Source organism: Choristoneura fumiferana, chromosome 3 (genome assembly GCF_025370935.1).
Source record: "Choristoneura fumiferana chromosome 3, NRCan_CFum_1, whole genome shotgun sequence".
NCBI lineage: Eukaryota > Metazoa > Arthropoda > Insecta > Lepidoptera > Tortricidae > Choristoneura > Choristoneura fumiferana.
The window spans coordinates 15,831,357-15,857,615 of record NC_133474.1 but is presented as its reverse complement, the minus strand read 5'-3'; the positions used below and the strand labels follow the sequence as shown (position 1 = coordinate 15,857,615).

Here is a 26,259-nt window from a genome sequence, read left to right as displayed (position 1 = left end):
AAAAATATAGCACACTAACTCTCGCCCCTGACATCGTCTGAAACGAATACGTTTGTATCGGTCCCCCTGGGGAACAACTAATTTTGTCGGGCGGGGTAAGCTCGCATGCTATCTGTTGCCCCTGGCTTTGTCTGCAACGAATACGTTTATCGCTCGCCCTCGGGAACAGATAATTATTTTGGAGTAACCTCCGTCCGCATGCGGTCGGGTCGGGTCACCTGGTGCTCGGGCAGGCGGCTGGCGCAGAGCTCGCAGTCCTGGTGCAGGTAGGCGAGCGCGGCGGGCAGGTCAGCGCACTCGAGCGCGGCCAGCAGCGCGGCGGGCGCGTCGGCGCCGCGCGCCACCAGCTCCACCGCCAGCTGCGCCTGCTCCCAGCTCTCCGCCGCGCCCTCTGCCAGCACCATGCGCGCTTGCCTCTGCGGAACAAACAACCCTACAAGTAGAGAACCTGCCAGTGCATAGTCCGCCGTGTGATCATGATCACACTGTTGGCATAAAATCAAATGCAACCAATGAGGGCTATCGCGTATGAATTCGCCACTAGAGGCGCTAGTGTAGCGTGAGGTCACCAAAATGTCAAATCTCATAGTTTTTGGGTGAGCTACGCGGGTTTATTTATAATTAGAATAATTTTGGGAATATTTTGCAATATCTGAAATTAATTATGGCAAATATGCGTTCCGGGGCAATGAATGTGTGTGTTTTGAGACAGTTTTGTCTTTCGGAAACCTTTGTCCTCCCTTTTTTCCGAACAAAACGGGGACTATGCAACACTGTGGCATGCTCGATATTTTTATGGTACGGTTTTAAGGTGTATTAAATATGATTTTAATCTAAACTTTGTTTTCACACCCGTAAAAACAGACTTTGAAAGCCACACTTAAAAACCGCACGCAACAGTGCGCCATCTAGTGAGACAAAAAACGATAGCCCTCATTAGACGGATCTGAGAATCCATACACAAAATGTAGTTCCTAATACAGAGATGTCGTAAACAGGAGTTATACTTGGATAAAGGGATCTCGGTATCTCGGTAGACTTACGAGTAATGAAACCACAGGTGATCTGTTTACATTTAATCGCGATTTGAATGCTGTCAATAAGTACCTACAACTGTTTTTCAATTTAGTTAGGATAGTTAGAACGGGTATGTATTATAATACCGAAAAACGAAAGACCGAATTTCACAAGGCCTCTGAACTCTGAATATTAAAACGTTGAATGTTTATATGACCGAAAGTTGTAAATCCCGAAAGTACATTTGACCGGAAGCCTAAAACCCGAAGAATGCAATCCCGAAGATTAAAATACCTACACCCGAAAGGCCAAAAAATTATAATGCCCAACAGTCATAATCACTACAAATAAAATAATCGACAATCGAAATATCGAAAATCAAAATACCGAAACAATCGTTACACCAAAGTCTGCTATATCTATTTTTAAATGACAACATTCCTACTTTTTTAAGCGGGGGTATCTACCCCATCACACATCACACACACATTTCATCACACACACATCATTTTCTGTGCTGTTCCAAAAAATACCTAACATCGAAGGCTAAGACCTTCTGAACCTAAACTATCCGAGTCGTTTCTGCTCTGAAATGCGCTGCCCACGAGGTACCAAAAGTAGGTATCATAAGGACATCCCATCGATGACATTTATTTTAAGTCCTGGGGCTCCCTTTTGGTACACTCAAGCTGGTGCCTCGCTGACAGCGAGCGATCGAGCAAGACGTGTCAGGGCAAAAGCGACTCGGATAGTTTAGGTTCAGAAGGCTACGCTGCGCTTCGCTCCCGCCTTAGCCTGCGATGTTAGGTTTTTTTGTAACAACAGAAAATAATTATTATGGCACTGTGAATAACTGCCATTCACAGTGCCATAACATAAGACATAGACATAACATACACATAAGTTCAGGATTTTGTACTTTCGGTCATTTGTAAGTAGATATTTTGAGCTTCGGTGTAACGGTTATCGGTATTTTATACATTCGGTATTCTGAATTTCGATGTGTTAAGCGTCGACATTTCAACTGTAGGTACTTATTATGATTTTTCGGTATTTTAATACAAACCTATCTAGCGTTTACCTCAGGTGAGCCCTCCGGCAGCCGTATGCGCGCCAGGTCGATCATGACGCCGGAGACGCGGCGCAGCGTAGGTGGCGGCGGCGGCGACGGCGGTGTCCGCTCAGGTTCCGCCTCTGGTTTGATCACGATCTGCACTTGGGAGTCCTCCGAGTCGCTCTCCGTCCACTCGTCCTCGGTCCGACAAGTCTCGCGGAAGAATTGCTCGTTCTTTTGCTTCGGTGCCGGCGTTTCCGACGGCTCCTTAGTTTGATCCTTAGGTGGCGGAGGAGCCGGTTTCTTTTTATTCAAAGTCGATGAAGTTGAAGCTTTAACTTCTACAGTAGTAGGTGGAGCTGGCGCTTTCGCAGTTTTTGGATTAAACAACCGAGTCTGTAGTTGCTTGACGTGACCGCTACGAATGTTCCCGAAATGAGATTTCGGCGGCTCGGGCGCCGGATTTTGCTTTAGAGAACCACGACGTACTGGTACCTTCGAAGAGAGTACTTTAGGAGCGATCTTGTCTACTTTTTGTTTAATGCTTGGCAAGACTTTTACGAGCTTTGGAATATTAGACTTAGTCGTGACAGTGTTCTTTTCAGTATTTGAGTCTCTAGGCGGACTTGAAGACGTTTTCTCAGGTGACGTACTTGTCCTGGTTTTGGGTTCTGTTCGAATATCTTCCTTATTAATATTTGTGTTTTCGTTTTCAGAATCGTGAGTTACGTTTTCATCACGGCTAATGATTTCGGAAATATCGTAGTTTTCTTGTACAATTTCAGTACTTGGAAATATATTGTCGCCGTCGGACTCTACTGCGCCATTAGGCACATCCTTTGGCCGCAAAGTGTTTATGTCATCCTTTGCAATGGTAGCGGCAGCATGATTTTCCGAGTTATTTAAAACGGGCCCTACTTTATCCATGTTGTCATTTTCTTCATCAGAAGATTCTTTAATATTTAATTTTACTATATTTACAGTATACAAAGAATCTTCTTGGGTTACTAAGGGTTCATTTGTTGTGAGTGGTAACTTTTCACTTCCTAAAGGTGTTTCCAAAACTGCATTGTATGTAGTCGGTAAAGTCTCGTTGACTATAACAACTGTCGCTGATTCAGGCTTAAAAACTAGTAAATCTATGTTTTGCTTAACTAGAGGAGCTGCACCAAGTTTGGGTAAGTGTGTACCAATACTTTTTTGAGTTAAGTTTTCAGTAAAGCTAGATTTATCTAAATTAAGTTCTTCATAGATTTCTTCGAATGTATTAACCGTTGCGAAGTTATTATTAGCATCTTGCCGCTTGGGGACATTTACTTTTGGCTTTTTCAATTGCTGCGGTTCTAGTTCAAGAGAAATTGTGTGCTCTTCCTGCAAACTTCGAGCTATGGAATCTAGCATTTCAAAGTTAGTTTGTTGTATAGCCTCTGTTTGTTCTTCTAAATGGTCCATGGCTTCCTCAAATTGTTCATTTTCTTCAGAGCTGGTTCTGCCTAAGCGGGTAGTGCTTTCATCGGCATGTTTTGGATCTTCGTCTTCACTACTTGTGTAATCTTTATCTTCTGTCGTTAGGTTGTCAGTTTCTTCTTCAGATTCACTATATGTGGATTCATGTTCTGTAGATAAATCAGACTCATTTGAACTGTTATCCGCCTCACTTTGTGAAGTGTGCGAGTCATCCAGGGAATTTATATCTGAATTGATCTCAGCTTTCATTTGCTGAATTAATTTTTGAGTGTTGTCAACTATATCATTTAAATTACTTGATTTATCGTTATCTTTAACATGATCGCGTTGCACAAGATTTTTAGGGGACTTTCTACTATTTGTTCTCTAGCTGGCAAAACACTACTATTTGCATTGATAGAGCCCGTCGTGGTGGAAGTTATATCCAATTGTTCTACTTCTGCCTTCTCATTATCAATATTTGGTACAACGTTTTCCTGCATTATGGTGTCTGGTGCTTCTAAACGTATATCTGCGTTAACTAACCTTTTTGAGTCAGCTAATATGCTTGCTGCATTAATAATAATTTTCTCTCTGTCAACAGACAGTCCTTGCAAGGTCTCTACGGCTTCTTCGAACTGAGGTGCGGTACTATTAGTTGTATCAGAATTTAATGTAGGAATGGTTACCTCAACTTTGTCTTCTACCATTGGTGTGATATCTGTATTTATATCCTGATTAAGATTCCGAACCACATCATTGTTATGCTCCGTTATATTGTCCACATTCGGCAGCGGACTTTGTCGCGTTAGTGCATTATAAGCATTTATAAAATCGTTTTCTGATTGACCCAAATCAACTCTCAGTTTTTCATCTAGTTTATAATCTGAAATAATATTAGTATCTTTACTCTGATCTAAATTATTATTGTTTGCCATTAACCCCTTTAAGAGTAAATTTTCATCGATAGACGGAACACCTGCTTGTATCAAAAGTGCTTTTAGTTTCTGAGCTATATCGTCAGTATTTATTATGTTATCTATTTTATTTGATTCGTTGCTTGCTATTTTAGCCTCTTCTTTTGGCGTTACATTAATATCAGCAGATATTGACGCGTAAGTATTACCTAAATCTTCGGTTTTATTATTAGAAAGTATGCTATGACTATCTGAATTTAGATATGCATCTTTTTTGTTTAGTCCCTCATTGGTGCTTTTACGCTCTGCTTCTGCAAGTGCATAAATATCAGAAGGTACCAAAGGATATGCATTTGCCAAGTCTTCCATTTGAGGGTTTATAATAGGTAAACTCCAAATATCTGGACTGAGATTAATATCGTACGGGCTCGGAGTCTGAGCAGGCAACGGTAAATACATCCAGTCATCGTCTTGAAATGTTTTCGGTATCGGCTCTTCGAACTCATCTGAACTGTCTGCTGAAACGTAAACATAAGAATGTTAAAAAAATATATATATCGTCGGGGATTGTGCAAATAAACGAATCTACATTTTTACAGGGGAAGATTTTAACTTTTTTTTACTTTTCATGCCCGTAAAGTTGGTATTTATGCTGGATCTAGGCGACATTAAATTTCTTTTTATCGTCTAAGACCAAGGTGTCAACAGCCACAAACAGAAAGTTTATATATATTTTTTATTTTATGTAAAACTAAAAATATAATATATATGTACTCTGTGCTAAAAATCAATGAAATCAATCAAAATAAATCAATAAAACTAAAAACGTATAATTGTATAGCAATGCATGAAAAATAAAAGGTACCTAGTAAGTGAACAATTGTTTCCACTGTTGCAATTACTTTCCTCAGAATCGAAGTGAAAAGCAGTGTAAAACTCGAGCATTAAACCTATTTTCCCCTCGACATGTTTATCCACCCTCGCCGTACTGGCTCAGGTGGCTATATGAACGCCTCGGGTAAAATGGCTCGTTTTATGCTTTTGTTGTACAATCTACTATTTATTTCAACGAATTTTAAAATTTACTACCTTTGTTAGATACGCGGAATTATCCAAGGCTAGTTACGTGGATTAGCACTATTCTCGATAATATGCAGGAATTTATAATAAGAGGATGATTAGTTAACGATAACGTGTAATACTAAAATAATGTTTTAAGCAGTAAATATACCCAATTACCCTTATATATAAGTTACTGTTTTCGCCAAGAGCGTGTCGTAACCGCCCGGGATAGGGTTCCGTAGCCATTACGAAAAAATCAAATAACATTTTTCTAACGATTTCGTATTGTAGGTACTGAATCTTCCAAGTTTAGGTATATATTATACCTTAGGCTGCTATTTACTCTTAAACTACTAATACTCGTAATTCTCAAGCAATCTTAGCCGCTATAATTTTCCTTGTAAATTTGATATATTTACTACCATTCTGAATTTTTCAATTTTTTTACACAACAGTTTAGATTTTAGAGGGGGGGGGGACGATCGATTTCAATGAAAATTTGCACTTTAAAGTTGAATATTTCGCAAACAGATCACTGAATAGAAAAATTGTCTTAGCAACCCCCCAATGATTTTAAAATACCTATCCAACAATATACCCCACAATATAGGGTTAGTCAAGAACAAAAAATCACCCCCACTTTTTTTTTGTACCACTTTGTCGGCGTGACTGAAATGTTCATGTCAAATTACAGCTTTCTAGTACTAACGGTCTCTGAGCTTACCCGCGGACAGATAGACGGATAGACATGGCGAAACTATAAAAACTACGCATGTATAAAGCGAAAATGAATGATTCGGGTAAAGTAAAATAATGCGCGCGGCAATGGACCTTGCGCGCGGCGTTCGGCACTTGGCGGCGCGGCGGGCGGCGCGGCGTCGTCGTCGGCGCCAGCCGGCGAGCCCCACACGCGCCCGCGCAGCCGCCGCTCCTCACCGACGCTGCCCTCCGCCTGGAACAACGTTCTATGTCCAAATTTACTAAAATAAATCGTAGTGGGTCAATTTTACAAGAAGCATCAGGCTCAGCCCTGGGTTGGTGGAGCGCGGGGCTGGCGCGGCCGGAGGGGGAGGGGGAGGGAGAGGGGGGCTGGTGCGGGTGTACCTGGCGGCGGTGCCTCTCGACGCACTCGGTGACAGCGGGCCACATGGCGGCGCGGTGACGCGCGAGCGCGGCGCGCGCCTCCAGCTCGCCGACGGCGGCGCCGGGCGCCAGGCGCGCGGCGGCGGCCTGCACGCCGGCCACGAGGCTGGGCCAGCGCTCGCGCAGCCAGGCCAGCGGCGCCGCGGGGCTCTGCGCCAGCGCGGCCTGCACCTCCGCCGCGCTGAAGCCGAGCCGCTCCGCCGCGTCCATCAGCCGCGCCAGCTCCAGCCCGCGCTCCGCCGACCGCGCCGCGCCCGCGCCCGCCCCCGCCAGCGCCTCCAGCGACGCCGTGCGGTTGTTGATTATCGGCTCCGGAGACGCGGCCTGTTAATCACGTTTATCATCATTGATCAAGTCAGACGATACATACCTATGAACGACGCGCAGCTCCACTCGTTATTTTTTCTGCACTTAGGGACATACGGTCTTGCATCTTTACTGATGGTCAGCAAGGCTACTACAAAACTCGAAACTCGAAGTTCGTATCGTACCGTCCCTCTCGCTCTCGTATTAAATAGCATAAGTGCCAGAGGGACCGCACGACACGAACTTCGAGTTTCGTAGTAGCCCTGCTGCAAGTGTGCGCAGGCCAGCAACGTCAGTCGGCAAAAAAGGTGTTGAATGACGACGCGTGGCTCATTGATGCCTACCGATACATCGTTATAACGAAAGTATAAACGATGCACAACCTCATTAGCAGTCGATGACGAATTGAACAACGGGCGATTGTGTTAACACCACCGGTCAAATACGCCATGATTCCTTTGAATAGCGAAAAACCGGCATCATCGCCCACGGAATAGAAAAAAACATAAGGAAGTGGCACGGTAACGAAACACACTGATCAAAAATCAGTTCAACTCAGCATAGTTATGTCAATTTCGTTGATTGAAGCCGAAGCTTTGACTAATGATTTCAAAGTGTGAATGCGCAGATGAGAATTTCCGCTGACACCGCTTACAGTAGGGTTGCACCTTTTTTTAGGCGAATAAAGATTTTTTCATTTTAGAAGGACAAAAAAAGTACACGGAATAAAAAAGAGTATTTATTAGTTTCTCCTTAAAAGTGGATACCAGTTTATTTAGTCTCATAAGTACTCATAACCAGTAACGAGCCAGTAAGATAAGTTTTACGTAAATAGAGTATTTTAGCGTACTTTATGGTGTTCGGATTATAAGTACGCCTACATGAAAAAGAGGACAATACTCTATTTTAGAGTACGGGTGGTAACCCTACTTACAGTACAAACCGATGCTTTGACATTTGCTTTTTTTTTCTATTTCGTACATCGGAATTGGGTTATTGCCCTCTAAAAAATAGTGACAATGGTGACCTGCGAGCCGTAGAAGCTGGAGCGCCTGGCGGGGCGCCGGCGCAGGTCTTGGTGCGAGGCGCGGCGCGTGAGGCGCGCGGCGGCGGCGCGCCGACGCTCGCCGTCGCTCCAGTCGCCGGCCGGGCTGCTGTCGCGCCACTCCCAGCGCCCCCTGCCGCCACCACCGCCCCCTCCGCCGCCGATCGTGTGCACGCTTCGCTCACTCTCCTGCGTAACAATCAAAATTCAAACAGCGCTTCTACAGCCAGATGCACACCGAGTGAGCTGCTTCGTCAAGACAGCCATTGATCGATCTCTATATTGTATCTATGTATATTCGATGTCTAATTTTAACAAAATCAAATCACGCGTCTTCGTGGATGGCACTAGGGTATCTACGCAATGGGGAATGTCTGAAAATTTAGAAACGCTTGAAGCTTTTATATCATGAGGCTATCGCGTATGAATTCGCCGCTAGAGGCGCTAGTTAGCGTGAGGTCTCCGAAATGTCAAATCTCATAGTTTTGGATGAGCTACGCGGGTTTATTTATAATTAGAATAATTTTGTGAATATTTTGCAATATCTGAAATTAATTATGGCAAATATGCGTTCCGGGGCAATGAATGTCTGTTTTTGAGACAGGTTTGTCTTTCGGAAACCTTTGTCCTCCCTTCCGCCACCAACCCCTCCGCCGCCGATCGTGTGCACGCTTCGCTCACTCTCCTGCGTAACAATCAAAAATTCAAACAGCGCTTCTACAGCCAGATGCACACCGAGTGAGCTGCTTCGTCAAGACAGCCATGATCGATCTCTATATTGTATCTATGTATATTCGATGTCTAATTTTAACAAAATCAAATCACGCGTCTTCGTGGATGGCACTAGGGTATCTACGCAATGGGGAATGTCTGAAAATTTAGAAACGCTTGAAGCTTTTATATCAATGAGGGCTATCGCGTATGAATTCGCTACTAGAGGCGCTAGTGTAGCGTGAGGTCTCCGAAATGTCAAATCTCATAGTTTTTGGATGAGCTACGCGGGTTTATTTATAATTAGAATAATTTTGTGAATATTTTGCAATATCTGAAATTAATTATGGCAAATATGCGTTACGGGGCAATGAATGTGTGTTTTGAGACAGTTTTGTCTTTCGGAAACTTTTGTCCTCCCTTTTTTTCCGAACAAAACGGGACTAAGCAACACTGTGGTTGCTGGATATTTTTATGGTACGGTTTTAAGGTGTATTAAATATGATTTTAATCTAAACTTTGTTTTAACGGCCGTAATAACAGACTCTGAAAGCCACACTTAAAAACCTCACGCAACAGTGCGCCATCTAGGGAGACAAAAAACGATAGCCCTCATTAACAGAAAAAAAAAACAGATTATTAAGAAGCATCAATTAATTAAAAAAATTGAAAGAGTTTTCTTTTCCGCCAAATTACGACAGTCCGGTCGGTTACGGGTTGATCCATAGTCCAGAATAAAAAACATTAAAAAATAATTTATGTGTCTTTGACCCGATCGTTTTGACAGGTGACACGTGACACTCTTTGCCGGGCCGAATAATACTGACATGAAAATACCGACCCTGTTTTTAACCGACTTCAAAAAAGAAAGAGGTTCTATGTTCCAATGTTTGTATTTTTTTCAAAATTCTTTTTTTATTCGAAAGAGTACTTTTCTGAGGTGGTCCCATTATCTCCAAGTCAAGATATGATGATGGGATCCTAGGGAAATTGAGGGCAAACCTCAAAATTTATAGGCACACCTATGGCGATTTTGGCATTTTTAGCATTAAGACAAGCATTTACATTCAGAAAGTATCACTTGGTAAACTGGACCTGATGAAGAAGACCGTAGATGGCCAATGGAACTCGTCAAAGCTAAGTAATGCTCGCGCGTACCTAGATAAGCGACTAAGAAGAAGCTTTAAGTTAATGATTCTTTCGAACTGATCTGATGCTGAAGCCGTAAGGTAGGCAACGGAACTCTGTTATAAAACAACGTAACTAAGCCGTGTTTGGGCTTAATGGAATCGTTGTGAGATGTACTTTGGCTACAAATCACTAAAAAGTGAGAAATAAAGAAAATTTTTAACAAAAAAGTAAAACCGACTCCAAAAAAATAACAAAAAATAACAGAAAACATTTTCAAGTTTTGTAGTCGGTTCCACTTTTTGTTATTTTTTTATTTTTTTTGGAGTCGGTTTTACTTTTTTGTTAAAAATTTCCATAGAAACTGTCATGAGCTTCTTCTTCCGATAAAAAAAGTTTCAAGCGTTTCTAATATTTGCACCCATTCCCCATTGGTTAAATATTTATAAAATTGCCATTTTCCACATGTCTATCAGTGGGTATCTTCTTTCTCAATGTTGTATGATTCCATGTAGGTTCTAATGTTTTTGCTTTGTAAATGGACTGACCCGAGTGTCGCTGGACAGCGAGTGTCGGCTGTGCGAGCGCTCGCGGCGCGCGTCGTCGCGGAAGCGTCGCCGCGAGCGCGACCGCGCGGCCGACGGCGCCCGCTCCCGCTCCAGTTCCCGTTCCCGCTCCCGCTCCCGCTCCCTTTCGCGTTCACGCTCGCGCTCCCAAGGCTTCGGAACTTCGTACGTCTAAAAGCAATACATATGGCTTAACATAATTCCAACAATGATAATCAAAAGAGGAAAAGATCACATAGTTATTACGTCTGGGCGACAACAAAGCCAAGAAATTGAATATTTTATTGCCTTCAAAGATAAAATCGAAATAACAATTTAACTTACTTGAGTTGAAATGCTTTGAGGCGGAGGTGACGTCCCTGTATTAGTTCGGCTGGACACAGAGCTCCCACGAGTCTCAAGGCTTCTTCGCGGTGGGGAAGTACCAGCGGACTTTTTTTGACTTATTCTCGGTGTCGACGGACGTAAGTCTTGTTCGCGAGGCGGAGAAGGGCCCACGGAGATGCTGTGTCGGACTGGAGGTTCAGGAGGCGTTCTCGCGACAGATGCACGTGCGTTCTCACGCGGCGGCGACGAGCCCACCGACACGCTATGCCGGACCGTCGGCTCCGACTGAACATTCTTCATATCAGTTCTACCATTAGAAGACGGATTTTGAATTTCTTTAGGCGGTGATGGTCCCACGGCCATGTCGTGTCGCCGAGACTGGTCAGTGCTGACGTCCCGGACTGGTGTTACTAGTCTGCTGGTTGGCTTCCTTGATTTATCTTCCTTCGGCGGAGATGGGCCACTACCAGTCGAGTATGTTTCTATTTTTAACTGAGATTTCGGTGCTTCGCCATCTGGAAAGGTGTCATATGGGCAATCAGAATCAAAGGAAAGGATCAACAAAAGATTACGAAGGCTATCAGATTTTTGCACATCAACTCACTTTGTTTCTTGCGCGAGTCGTTTTTCCTAGTAGACGTATTGTCGGCTATGGTGAGCCGCGTCATAGCTTCGGTGGTCCCGTTGGTTTGCGGCACGATTTTAGCCGCAGTGGTCGGCGTGCGGCAACACACGACGCACACACGCACGCCGGGCTCGTTCACGAACGTGCAATGTTCACACTGCCACGTAACTTCCGGCGGCGGTGGCGGCGGGCCTAAGTCATCTTCTTCAGGTTCTATATGTTCTATAGGCGTAGGACCTGAAATACATACCTTGATACAGAAATGCAAAACATATTGCCTTGGTCGCAAGTATGTACAGTTAAGTGAAATAAGAATAACGGACACCACCTTTTTTTGCAAGAGGGGGAAAACGAGCATGCAGGTCAATGGGAAGCAATCACCACCACCCGTGGATACCTGCAATACCAGGGGTACCTATCTCAGGTGCGTTGCCGTTGCCGGCCCTTTGATGGGTAATTTTTAGGGTTCAGTACCCAAAGGGTGCCAACGGGACCCTGTTACTGAGACTCCGCTGTCTCTCTGTCTGTCTGTTCGACCGTCTGTCACGCCGTAAAAGTTAGACACTTTAAATTTTCACAGATTATGTATTACCTACTGTGGCCGCTATAACAACAAATATTAAAAATAAAGTAAAGTTACAAATTAAAGGGGGTCGTCATACAAGAAACGTGTTTTTTTCAGCGTTTTCTAGTTGCTAGGCGACCAAAGTGACAGCCCCTATGTCGTTTGAATATTTATTTACCTTTAAGTTTGCGATTTTAATGATGTTTTATAAAAGCTTCGAATGAAGCCATTGATGAACCACAAACCTCAATAAAGCCAACTTTGATAAAGCGCTCGCCAAATTCGCACCGTCACTAATCACTATGTTTACCTATTGTTTTTTTACACAAAAAAATCATACTAAGTATTTAACACTATTTACAAGATTTATAATGCAGTTTAAAATTTATTCACAACTAGTCGAGCTTCTTATTATTGAATTACACAACATACGAAGTCCGCCGAATTTCCCGCGAATGAACCGCGCTGACAGCCATTTTTTTGAGCCGCGCGCGGCGCGGGAAATGGTTTCACAAGATCAGCCAGAACCAATGAGGATGAGAATTCAAATTATTTTTTATTCGAAAAACTTGCACAAATGCTTACAATTCGGCAATATTTTTTAGAAGCCTTTCTATAGTAGCTTGCCCTGTTTGTTTATTAATTCTTTGTTTGGCTCAAATTTTGGAAGCTATTACGCTAGATAAACATTTACATTTGCCTTACTCTTACTTTAGCAGAGGCCAACGAACATGAATAAATATCGAGGCTTTCTTTAACTCCATTATATAATGCAATCATTTTATAAAGAGGCGCGTGTCTACCTATATTAGTGCGACAGCAGGGCAAAAAGAACAATGCACATATTGGTGGTCCTGCCAGGATCGTCTCTGCAGGAGGGACTCCTCAATAGTTAATAGTACCGACTTGAAATTTGGTACAGATAAGTAGTTTAGATGACAATGCAAGTACAGCCAGCAAAAAAAACTTATATTAGAAAAAAATTAAGAAAAACTTTTACTGAACTGTTTACGGAACCCTTCATGTACGAATCCGACTCGCACTTGACCGATTTTATTTAAAGATTCCTAAGTTCTACCGCTCCGGGGATGCGGTTTTAGGAAGCTGGTTCCATAGTCTAATGCTCAAACTTTTTTGGTGACGGAGCCCTGTTGGAAAACTAAATATTGGCCGCAACCCCGAAATAGTCAAAAACAATTACAGTCAAAACCGTTCATAAATATCAACATCGAAGGGACAACAATAATCGGTCGTTTAATTATTTTTGTACATAAGATTGTGTTTTGACTGTAATTTAATGGGAAGTTTTACTCTGCAACCTTACGGTAGACCGTACATATATGTTTTAATTATGGTCAGTACTTTTGCGGAGCCACAGCAGACGCTTCGCGGACCCCCGGGGCTCCACGGAGCACACTTTGAAAATTGCTGGTCTAATGCTTAGTCATAGTTCACTCACTCCTTATATTTAAAGTCGGTCTGAAACTTACGTGTCGTTTGCAGGGTTGCCCTCTGCTGGGGCGGCGGCGGGTGCTCTCGGTCGCTCTCGTCCTCGGAGTCGGCGTCGCTGGAGGGCAGCGGCGGCGGCGACGGCGTGCGGTGCTTGGCGCGGCGCGACGCGCGCGACCGCAGGCTGCCGGCGGGCGACGCGGCGCGCGACCCCGCGCGGGACGCCAACCGGCTCTCCGCTGGTAAAAGAATGTCGTATTTAGCTGCGCGTCACTGCATCGGAATCGGAGCGTACGGTACGTACCGTACGGAGTGGACGGATTTATTGCTTTGTATAGATTTCTATGGCGCAGAAATGCCGATGTAGTGCACGCAGTACCATAGAAATCTATACAAAGCGACAAATCCGTCCGCTCCGTACGGCTCGATTCCGATGCAGTGGACGCGCAGCTTTAAGCATAATTTTCAACCGAAACGGCTCGCATCCCATCGAATCGAAACGGATTTCGACTTTGCTAAATTTACAATATGTAACAATAGTACATTGTGTCTTAAGGGCGGTAAATAAGGAATTACGAACGAGAGTCTATTAGAAGCCCGAAGTCGAAGACTGAGGGATTTAATGAGTCGATGTTCGAAATTCTAGTACCGCCCGTGCGACATACAATGTTTTTCATCACATTTGCGAGTAAAATTGTTCCAAATATTGGCGATACCTTAGGCTGCGCTATTGGCAGCGTCGCCCTCCCCCTCCCCCTCCCGCGCAGCATGCAACGCAACTTGCGTGGGCATGTGGGCCTGCAGCAGCGCGCGCAGCAGTATCAGTACGGGCACTGACTCATTTACCGACCTTGGGCTTCATGACAAGAAAATGAGTACGGGCAATGATTCATTTACCGACCTTGGGTTTCATGACAAGCACATTAAGGTCGAGGGTTGCAACCAAGGTAGCCTGCATGTTACGACACTGTTTACGAGCAAGTGTGATGAAAAATAAATTGAAGTTGTTAAAAAAAATATTCGTTCTTAATCTATATAGGGACACATAAAATACCTCGCCCGCCTAGTGCTGTTTAATAGGAGCTTACCTCTTCTGTACGGCTGCGGCGTCATCGACGAGTGCATGTGCGAGTGCGAGTGGTGCGGTGGGGCGCGCGGATGCGGCGCGCAGCAGTGCGGCGGCGGCGGCGGCTGCGGCTGCGGCTGCGGCCACCAGGCGCCGGGCTCCAGGCTGGCGCAGCTGCCGTAGCGCCAGGCCGCGGGCGCGCACTGCGCGCAGCCGCCGCACGCGCCCAGCTCCAGCACGGACGCGCCGCGCCGCAGCGGCCGCGCCCACGGAGGGGGCAGAGACATCTCGCCCTCCCACGCCTCGCCCGCCATCGGCTGTTGCATCTGCTGCGAACAGAATGACACACTGTCACGTCACTCTCTATTAAGTTTCTAGTTGGGTTTAGGACTGTTGTAACAGCGTTTTTTTTTCTTCTTAAGTTCCTAAATATTTATTATTTATCTTATGATAACTGCTTAGTTCTATATTCTTCCATGTTCTTTCTTAAATTTATTTCTTAATTAATTTTATAATATTTTAATTAATAGTAGTTAAAGTTCATGTTGTTTTTTTTTCATTGTCCGTAAAACACTTATAAAGTTCACATCTTTTCAATTCTTCTAGTCTTTTTCACTTTATTTATATAATAAGTCCGTTAACTAATACTGGTGGCGCAGCGCGCCGCCAGCGTCGCACGAGGCAGCGGCACTGGCAGGGTCGCCATGTAAGGAGGCGATCGAGGAGACGAGTCAAACTCACGAATGATGCGTAAATACTGTCTTTATTGTAAAACCTAAGACTATTTATATGACACATAATGGAGTGTGTTTGAGGCGCAGCTCACACTACAGGACATTAGTGTAAATTGCACAATTGACACCACCAATCAATCAGTTGACAAACTATATTAGTTAATTGTTAATTTAAGCTGTTGGTTTTCCGAATAAAATAAAATAAAATATACCTATGTATAATTTTATATATATATAGTGTGTGTGTGTGTGTGTGTGTGTGTGTGTGTTTATTTATTTTCTTCGCAGTAGGGGCTCTCATACGTCGCCATCATAGGTATTTACATAGCGGCATGTCATGCAGTTTTCTTTATATCAAACTAGCTTTGCCCGCGACTTTGTCCGCATGGAAGTCGTTTATCGCGGTTTCCGCAGATACCGTGTAATTTCCCGGGATAAAAATTGTCCTATGGCCTTCCTTGGAACTCAAACTATCTCCATACCAAATTTCATCTAAATCGGTTCAGCAGTTTAAGCGTGAAGAGCTAACAGACAGACAGACACACTTCAGCACTTATAATATTCAGTATTGGATATAAAGCTTACCATGTTCGGGGGCATGTTATACGGGGGCAGCGTCGGCCTCTGTCGGGCCCAGGCTTGCGGCAAGTGCCCCATGGTGTTGTGGTAGGGATGGGCGGAGGCGGGGGCGGGTGCGGCCACGACAGCGGGAGCGGGAGCGGGCGCGGGCTGTGCGGCGCCGAGGTACGGCATGCTGCCGTGCGGCGGTACCGCGCGACCCGCTGCCGGCACCAGCTTCTGAACATATAATATTTTATTTAATATAATTAAACGTTAAATCAATAAAAAAATAGGTATTATGGTTTAAAGAAGAAGTTTAATTTGGGATCCACTCAAGGTACGGTTATAGCTGACTGTAATGTAAGGAGCAGCAGCAGGCGACGGGTTGACATGACACTGCTTGTTTGTATGTATGAATTTTTATGTAAATAATTCAACTGCAACGGAATTTGTCATCTGACACGACTATCAATAACAAATTAATAATCTTGGTCTTACGCCCGTCGAGAATATACCATATCACCTGCCTATGCAAAGTTGAGAGTTAGCAAACAAACTAACTAACAATAGGTACCTAAATACATCATCTCGGCCTAATCTATCTATGAGGTGAAGTAACAGCTTGGCAGATACAACTCAAAAAATATATATACCAGACTAGCGACTCGTTTGCCAGCTATTTGACATAAAAAACCGGCCAAGAGCGTGTCGGACACGCCAGAAATACGGTTCCGTAGCCATTACGAAAAAACCAAGTAATATTTTTCTAAGGATTTCTTATTTTGTACGGAATATTCCAAGTTTAGGTATATTTTATACCTTAGGCTGCTATTTACTCTTATAAACTACTAATAATTCTCAAGAAAACTTAAACGTTATAGTTTTCCTTGTAAGTTTGATATACTTACTACCACCCTGAATTTTTTTCAAATTTTTCCACCCATGGTTTAGACTTTAGAGGGGGGAGGGGGACGCTCGATTTTAATGAAAATTTGCACTTTCAAGTTGAATATTTTGCGATCGTTTTAGCAACCTCCTAATGGTTTTAAAATACTATCGAACGATACCCCACACTACAAGGTCGGATGAGAAAAAAAATCACCCCCACTTTATGTCTATGGGAGGTACTCTAAAAAATTTTTTAATTTTTTTTTATTGTCATCATCATCCCAGCCTATATACGTCCCACTGCTGGGCACAGGCCTCCTCTCAGAACAAGAGGGCTTGGCCCATAGTTCCCACGCGGGCCCAGTCAGTGCGGATTGGGAACTTCGCACGCACCATTGAATCGCTTCGCAGGTTCGTAAAGGTTTCCTCACGATGTTTTCCTTCACCGCAAAGCTCGTGGTAAATTTCAAATGTTTCAAATTATTTATTCTACCATCAGCCAAATAAGTGGTCTATCAATTTTTAAACAAGTTCCTATCAAATGAATATGTCGCTAAAATGGCATTATTAGTTTTTGACATGCAAACGATTATCAACTTTAGGGTGGTAGACCACATATTTGGCGATGGTACCATTTTGTCGGCATAGTTTACATATATATTCGTGCAAAATTACAACTTTCTAGCATTGATAGATCCTGAGCAAAGCCGCGGACGGACATACAGAAAGACAGACATGGCGAAACAAGGGTCCCGTTTTTGCCATTTTGGCTACGGAACCCTCAAAAGTACGGGTCAGCGTAGAGAAAACCGCAGCTATATATATTGAACAGATGTTTCCGACGTCCTGAGGCTTTGATTGCAATACAAAAGTGCCAGGTCAAAACAGTGCACCGAACATCCGGATCAGTCCCGGTTGTCCTACCTGCAGGTGCGGCGGCAGCTGGTGCGGGGCGGCGGCGTGTCCGCTGAGCGGGCGCTGCGCCGGCGCGGGCCCCGGCAGCGTGCCCAGCGAGCCAAGCGTGGCGCGCCGCTCCTGCGCCGGCGGCCGCGGGCTGGCGCTTGATCTATCACCCATCTGTGACGACATCAAGGTTTATTGCGAAACTCACAAAAATGCTGTGACCTTATCCCACACGTAACAATATCGAAATGACAAATTCGAATTCGAATATTAACCTAAATCCTGCAAAGAGTTGCGATTGACTAAGATGTATACTTAGTTTGGATAGGTATTTCACTAAATGTAAACAAACTTCAGCTGCCAGATTTGGATTACAAATTACATTCAAGGATTATAAACATTTTACTTATTTCTTACCTATCATTGTAATAGAAACTAGACTAGTGTATTTCAATACAGAAATGTAAATGTTTAGATAGTTTTGGGGGACAATTGACGTTGTTTTGTTTACATTTAGTTAAATACCTATCTAAACCAAGTATAATGATTTTATTAAAGATCCGTTTCTTTTTCACGGCACTTCATTTACTTTCCATAACAAACGAGTGAAATTGTTAAAAAGCAACCCATGAATGTATAATCTTTGTTTTTAATACTATTTCGTTTTAATCCCTGCGCTAATACTATAAATGTGAAAGTAGCTCTGTCTGTCTGTCTGTTACCTTTTCATGCTTCAATCGCCCGAAGGTATGGAGATAGTTGAAGTCCCGAGAAAGGACATAGGCTACTTTTTTATCCCGGAAAAATGCATGGTACCCGCGGGATAGCGATAAACGAATTGTACGCACCGAAAATACAAACTGAGACATGGATGCACAGAAAAAACCAGAAAAAAGAGACCAGCGCTGGGAATTGAACCCAGGTCCTCAGCAATCCGTGCTGCGTGCTATAACTCCTACACCACCGCTGGACAGGAATCTAGACACGAATTTTTCCTATGCATACTACGCTACTTATGAAGCAGCACTAGGTCATCTATGTTCCGCTCTCATCGAGAGACGTCACATTCATTCGGAACTAATCGCTCACCCAGACAAGAGATGTCGCTACTAAGCAATCAAATTATGATTGGGTTTTTGGAATCTTTTTTTATTTCAACTCCAAATTTGTTACTTTTAATTTGTTTTTTTTTTGTTTGTTATTTGTTTTGTTGTTTTTTGTCTTTGTGTTCGTAAAAGTAACAAATTTGGAGTTGAAATAGAAAATACAAAAACGCTACAAAATAATTTTTGCTACGGATTGTCACATATGTATTTAACAAAATATTTGTATTGTATTGTAGTTATTTTGATGAATTAGTACTGACAATGAGTCTGATATTATGTATGGGTAAGGTATGTAGTATAGGATATTATATATACCTTGTGTCTACGCGGCGGTGGCACGGGCGCATTGACTTTGGGTGGCAGCGGCGGGCGCTGTTCCTCACGTAGCTGCGACGGAGTCAGTGCCTGATACATATTAATTTCTTTAGAATAATTCATTAAAATAATTGTAGTTAAAAACACGCTTTAATAGCCGCAAACACGGCAAGGTTACGTCGTTCTGTCATTCTAGTTCTTGTCTGCCTACCTAGCTGCCCCGATCGTCAGATTCTGGATACCATCCTTAGTCAAAAACACCCTAAGCAAAAATATGGCTAGGCTACATTGTTCTGTCTCATCATCAGATCATCTCGCTAGTACCATTATTTTATTGTCATCTAAACTACGCTTAATTACCAAGTTTCGATCAATAGAAAACTAAAAAGTGGGTCGAAAGATTTCGATACATACATAGATATTACCTATAGTTACAAGGGAAGTTAATCTAAGCGTTTAGAAAAACAATGGATGGATACCTATCACCACAAGCGAATAGATAGTAATTTAGTCTCTTCTAAGGACCACCATTAAATTGATATATTATATGTTTACCGTACGTAGTAAACTTAACTACGATTAAGTTTTATCACTGCAACAAAAAACCGGCCAAGAGCGTGTCGGACACGCTCCAGATAGGGTTCCGTAGCCATTATGAAAAAAATCAAGTAATATTATGTGCGTTATAACACAATTAAAACACTTACTACAGTCTTAAAATCTATTACCAGAAAAAGAGCGTATCTTCACGGCATTTACGTCGTTTTGTTGAGAAGCGCAGTTTTTTGGCAATAACTCAAAAACGTATATCCGATCATGTTGAAACCAAATTTCGTTGAAAGTATTTATTAAGCGTTACCTTTCCATATTTTTTGCATATTTTTTGGACAACGGTTTACAAGATGAGAGGGACACAATTTTTGCTACTTTGGGAGGGATTACTTCCGGAAATCTTTACTTAACCAAAAAAGTTTTTGAGAAACCTTACTATCTTTTCAAAAGAGCTGTCGAACTATGTGCCACACGTTGATGCGAGTTAAAAAAAAAAACAATTTCTGTTACGTGTATGGAGTGTAAATATTTATTTTTGTAATTTAACTACAAAACTAAATAGCGGCTTTGACAAAACATCTGTACTTCAAATTTCATTGATATACATCTAAAGGTGCTGTAAGCTTAGATAATTTTATTTTTGTGTTTAATTATCTAAGGCTGTACCTAAGTTAAATTGACATTAAGAAGTATGAGTTTGTTGACGGCGGGTCGTTGATTTTTTGAGTTCGTTATTTTGTGTTTCGAACACAGCAGACCCACCACATGTTTTTTTTTAAACTTACGCTACGGAAGTAGTGCTTTTGCTATATTGGCATTAAGCCAAACTTGGACAGCACTTCTCTAGTGGATGAACACTTTTACGTAGTTATGTCAAACAGTTGCCAATTTAATATTAGTCAACCTAATAAATATAAATAATTTATAAGCATCACAATTAAAATTAAAACACACAAACGTGCCCTGTCATTCATTTGTGGTGTCTTGTGCCAGAAAGGACAATATCAACTTTAATAATTAACCGTAACGATAATATGAAAATAGATCCGAGGTGATTAGACAAGTAATGCAATGCAATATCTAACGTAGACTCAAAGACAAACAGCATACCTAGGGTGACGGCACCAATCACGGCAGTAATGGACAGCAAGGATTCAATGCCTTATAGCTCACCATTCATGAACTTTACCAGTTATGATCATCCATCAGTTATCTGCACATAAGTGTTATTAGTTTTAGAAAAAGTAGCGTCTGTTTCTTAATATTGGGTTAGCGGAAAAAATATTCCATTATTGGTTAATGTCCATGACTGGTGCCCTCACCCAGAAAAATCGGAAAACATGGACAGGGAAACGAAAATGTCACATGCCCTTTGTCAAATAAGTTCTGCAGTGAGTGTGTAGTGCGTACCTACCATTAGTATAAAGTACAGTCGAACCATTTGATTGCTGACCCACCGTAGAACGTTCTCACAGTAAAGCCCGGTTTCCACCGCGATCGGAGCGTGCTCATTAATGACTTAGTTTAATGTACAATGATCGGCTGCATGAAAGTACTTATATTACCCGGACCTCTATGAAGTAGGTCGATGTAAGTTAAACCACGTTAAACTAAGTCATTACATTAATGAGTCCGCTCTATAATATTAGTAAGATAGCACACCACAAATCAGTACAAAAAATCTATATATCACACATACATTCAGGGTAGACAACAAAGCAATGCGTTGTCACTATGAATTTTTCTACGAAATGGTTCCACAGTGGGTCACGATGAGGTCACGATTCAGTTGGTTCGAGTGTGCCTACCTGACGCTGGTGGTTCCTCCGCTTAGGATGTCGGTGGTACATATCATCGCAGGAGGCGCACAGCGCGCGGCGGCCGCACTCGGCGCAGCGCACGCGCGCGCCGCCGCCGCCGCACAAGCCGCACGACGCGGCCTCCACTGGGTGCCCTGCAAACACTTATATACTCAGCGGCACAAAATATGGCTCACTTTACATGTTACTGCATACATTTGACGGCCAGATATTTTGCCGCTCAATATATTTAGACCTAGACCTAATTTTACTCACAGTTTATTTTCTGTGATCTTATGTTTTACCAGTGGTTTGTACAGTCACCTTCATTTTAGGCTGCTACAGCTGAGCGTACAAAAATATATTAACGTATAAGTACCTATTGATGTTGGTGTTAACACATTAACTACACGCGTTAGGCAATATACCTACATAAGTATACACTATAGCTACTCAGATAAGTACCTACTTACCTAAGGTTTATTATAAAGAAAAAGGTTGAGAGGATCATAAATAGGCGTAGCGTAATCTAGGGCCTAGATTCTAGGCTATGTGGAGTGACCCGAACATAATTAATGGTTGAAAATATTGACATGTAACCGGCCAGTAAGGAATAATTACAACTGTATTTCTATATTTTACGACGTCTTATGTTCTTAAACAACAATTTATCTAACTCAAAGCTATTAAAAAACTGGGTTTATGTGCATAAAAATGCGAGCATGAAGTTGTGGAAGTCACATACAAATAATAATAATCTCGCTATAGCTAGATGCTCTAACAACACGTGAGTCATTAGAATAAGGTTATTCAACTGTTGGTAATTCGTATAAAAAAAAAACGGCCAAGTGCGAGTCGGACTTGCGCACCGAGGGTTACATTTAAATTTGTAGGTACCTATCTATGAATATTCAGTGTTACCAGAGCCCATCTCCTGAGCGAAATTACGCAGTGTGAGGTCATTTCAGATGGCTATTGACGATAGACACATAGACAAAAATAAGATTTTCAGACTTTCTTGCTGTTTTCCAAATTTCAAGTTTCTCGGGCAACTGGAAGTACTCTATATTTAGGACCTATATAGGACTTATAGAATTTTTTAAAATATTATACTTTTTATCTGAGACCCACCCTCGTCAAACTCTACAAGTTCAAAATAGTGGTAGAGAATTTTTTAAGTAACCCTATCTTACATCATTATAAAGGTAATGTACCTAATGCAATTTTGATATTATGTATTAGTCGCGTGTCCTCTGTTACGTACGTGTGCTTGTCAGTGCAATGAACAAAGAATACAATCGTAGTGCCCTCAGCTCTGGCGTCGAGTCTGCGGCCTTAAAGCACTATTATTGGTATAACTTGACTAGACTAGAATCATAAAAATTACCTGTCGGTGGTCGCGGCGGCGTAGGCGGTGGCTGCAGCTTAGCGTTGACATACTGGTCTGTGGGGAACTCCACAACTTCGTAGTCGGGTTCCGGGCGGGCGAGCGGGGCCCGCGGCGCCGGCGCCGCTTGCCGCGCGAACGTTGGCGTCGTCGGCGCTTGTCGCGGGAACTGTGGCGTTGTCGGCGTCTGCCGCGCGAACTGCGGCGTCACCGGCACGGACGCGCGGGGGTCGCGACCCCTGCCCTTTAACATCTGTGACACACAATAACATATTTAAGATCTAGTTATTTAAGCTGTAACTCAACACGTTTAAAGAAAAATAGTACATGTGAACCTATAATTGGACTGTACAGTCGAGGAAACTGCATGACGTAGGTACCTACCAGGGTGGAACCTTTTCTTAACCAATTTCGCTGTGATTTCTTTGACAGATGTATGGGATGTTAACATTACATAAGTACCTAGTAAAAAGGTGCCACCCTGGTACGTGAATCAGTTTCCTTGACCGTAGCATACGTCTTATTATAGTATAGATACGTAATAGTACATTGTGTCTTAAGGGCGGTAAATAAGTAATTACGAACGAGAGTCTATTAGAAGTCCAAAGTCGAAGACTGAGGGCTTTAATGAGTCGATGTTCGTAATTCTAGTACCGCCCGTGCGACATACAATGTTTTTCATCACATTTGCGAGTAAAATTTTATATTTCTTAAAGAAAATATATAATTGTTCCAAATATTGACGATACCATAGGCTGCGCTCTTGGCAGCGCTGCATGCCCTCCCCCTCCCTCAGCATGTGCCTGAGCCGCGTGTGCATGTGGTCCTGCTGCTACACCATGTACAGCAGCGCGCGCAGCAGTATCAGTACGGGCGCAGACTCATTTACCGACCTTGGGCTTCATGATAAGAACATTAAGGTCGAGGGGTTTTATTTGGGGGGTTGCAACCAAGGTAGTCTGCATGTTACGACACTGTTTACGAGCAAGTGTGATGAAAATATTATAATCACACTAATTTTCATTAGGTCATCTACAGCATAAAATCAAACAAAGTATAATAAATAAATAATTACAAAAAAGCATGCAGTAAAAAACGTGCCAAGTCTCGATTAAGATGGTATTTCTGTAATATTAGTGAAATCTCATAAAAGTCATTTTGGCTACAGTTAGGACCGTTGTGGGATTCCGTATGATTTTGTGACGCTGTCGCTATAAACTATCCAGTACCTACACGTGTTAGGATCGGAGACATCTACTTAGATAGCTATAGATGCACACATCTGTAAATATGCAACATATTGTATATTTATTTACCTACAGATGTCCGTGTTTTGGCGATACGTTAGTCATGATTTAATTGTAAGTTTTTGGTATTACGCTTCAGCAGGCTAGTCCAAAAGGAACACATCTTACAAATGTAGTATTCGAAATGTACCTATGTCGACTACAATATCTGTAAGTTTTAAATTTTGATAAATTTTAGTAGAAATAAAATGTATTCGAATTATACTTCGTCATTCTTGCTAGCTATTAGGTATAACTAGTAGAAGCGTCTGTTCTCTGATTCAGATTCTCTCAGCACAAACTGTGTGAAGCGTAATAAATAGGTAAACGCAATTTATCCATAGACTGGCACAACCGGCGTGCCTGCCCGTGCGTGCATGTATACAACGGGGTATTGTGTGATATACGATTAACAAAACAGCATGGATTACGAGTACGTGAATAGAAAACCTATCCTTGAGAATAGTCAAAAAGAGTTAAACAGAAATCTCGTATATTCCCATAGCAGAATGGTTTAGAAGCCAGGGATTGGCGGGGAAATTTTAGGAAAATTAGAGGAAACCAACCAACTAACGGTTAATAACAAATGGATTATCAAGTAATGTGCAGATGAGGACAAAATAAAGACGGAATCAAAAGATTGTTAAGAATCGCGCTACTTACAGTATAACTAGATACAATATTATTAAGAAGACAGCAGCTGTGACCGAGATAGTGCGAGCGGCGACGCCTCGTCGACCCGTTCCGATTTCGCTTCTCATATCCCAAAATATATCGAATGTAAATTGGTTCTATGTAAACTACTTGGAATAAATTAAATACAAGAAAAGTGGTATATTTTTTAAAATTTGAATAACGATACCTTATGTCCTGAACAATTCTAGGAGATGGCAAAAAACTAGAACACTGACGAAAAGAGAGTCACTTTCTGAATAGGTCGGTCACTTTCCACTTTCGACATGCTCAACACTTATGCAACCCCGTGTACGTTTGGTTTAGTTTGGCTTCGGCGCAGGCACTGCACTTGGCGGCCGGGCTCGGAGCACGGCTCCAGCGCAGTCGGGCGCCGGCGGTGACTGCTAATCGGGCACCCTATCCGGACGAAATTGACAGCGGGAAGACGCGTGCGCCGCCTCTATTTCGGTCCGCGGCCGCGTTGCCCCGATTCCACTAAAATTACAACGCGCTGCTATTTCCGCACTCAGTGCGCCCTCTCGCCCGCGTCTCTACACCTTGCGAAATTATTTATTCTTCATAGAAGCTGTCTACACAGAGCGGAGATTGATTAAATTGATTTCGTACAGCTTCGCAGCAGTTACTAATTATTTAAATAAATAATGTTTACTTAGGCAGTTTTTAATGATTCACGTCTATTCACATTAAATATACCCGTGATCATAATGCAAGCAACTGCACTGAAATAATGAAAGCTCATTAAAGGTAATTACGATTTACACCCCTTAACAAATATATTTGACGTTTACTTTACTATAAAAATTAAAAAAAAATGGAACCGACTACAAAAACCTTGAAAATAAGTTTCTATCAGTTTGAAGTCGGTCCCTCAGCACGAGCCAGCAGGAGTGGAACTGTAGTCGTCAACCTCACCTACATACATATATTGGGCTTCAATCACTCCTGCTGGCTCGTGCTGAGGCACCGACTTCAAAGTAGAAGAAAATTATTTTCAAGGTTTTTGTAGTCGGTTCCATTTTTTGTAAAAAAAAATTTAATGGTTTTTAGTGATTTGTAGCACTTATTATTCCAAAAAACATCGTGAGGATCTTTTCGTCGACAGCTTTCTGTTTGCTGATGATGCAGCCTTTGTAGCCAATTCCGAAGCTGAACGTCAGTCAATGGTGGTCAATTTTTCCCGGGCGTGTTCCTTATATGCTATGACTGTCAACACCAAGAAAAAAGTTGTTCTTGCACAAAGGACTGTCGCCCCCTCAATTTCGTTGAATGGTGCGATGCTGGAGGTACTCGTAGTTGACAGGTTTTGCTACTTAGGGTCGACCGTGTTAAACAATCTCTCGCTTAATGCGGAGATCGACATTCGTATCGGCAAAGCGGCGACCATGTTCGGGAAGTTTAGTACAAGAGTGTCGAACAATAAAAAGCTGACCACAAAGACCAAGATGGTTGCTTTCCAGGCTTCCATTATGAGCATCCTTTTGTACGGAGCTAAAACCTGGACAACGTACGCAAAACTAGAGTGTCGGTTAAACTCCTTCTACATGCGCTGTCTAAGTAGGATCCTGGGTATTTCATGGCAAGATAGGGTCAGCAACGAGAGGGTTC

General features: G+C 42.6%; 1 protein-coding gene across 1 annotated transcript in view; it reads right to left on the bottom strand.

The window, feature by feature from the left end:
* LOC141426746 (uncharacterized) overlaps positions 1–25,100 on the bottom strand; it is a 35,397-nt gene extending 10,297 nt beyond the window's left edge. The window contains 17 exon segments of the mRNA XM_074085887.1: positions 219–416; positions 2,099–3,857; positions 3,860–4,949; positions 6,328–6,448; positions 6,601–6,963; positions 7,973–8,179; positions 10,378–10,566; positions 10,720–11,237; positions 11,327–11,584; positions 13,403–13,600; positions 14,450–14,756; positions 15,747–15,959; positions 17,535–17,687; positions 18,935–19,024; positions 21,295–21,440; positions 22,673–22,925; positions 24,821–25,100. Coding sequence (XP_073941988.1) covers positions 219–416; positions 2,099–3,857; positions 3,860–4,949; positions 6,328–6,448; positions 6,601–6,963; positions 7,973–8,179; positions 10,378–10,566; positions 10,720–11,237; positions 11,327–11,584; positions 13,403–13,600; positions 14,450–14,756; positions 15,747–15,959; positions 17,535–17,687; positions 18,935–19,024; positions 21,295–21,440; positions 22,673–22,925 — 6,063 coding nt within the window. The 5' untranslated portion in view covers positions 24,821–25,100.
* Positions 25,101–26,259: the final 1,159 nt, after the last annotated feature.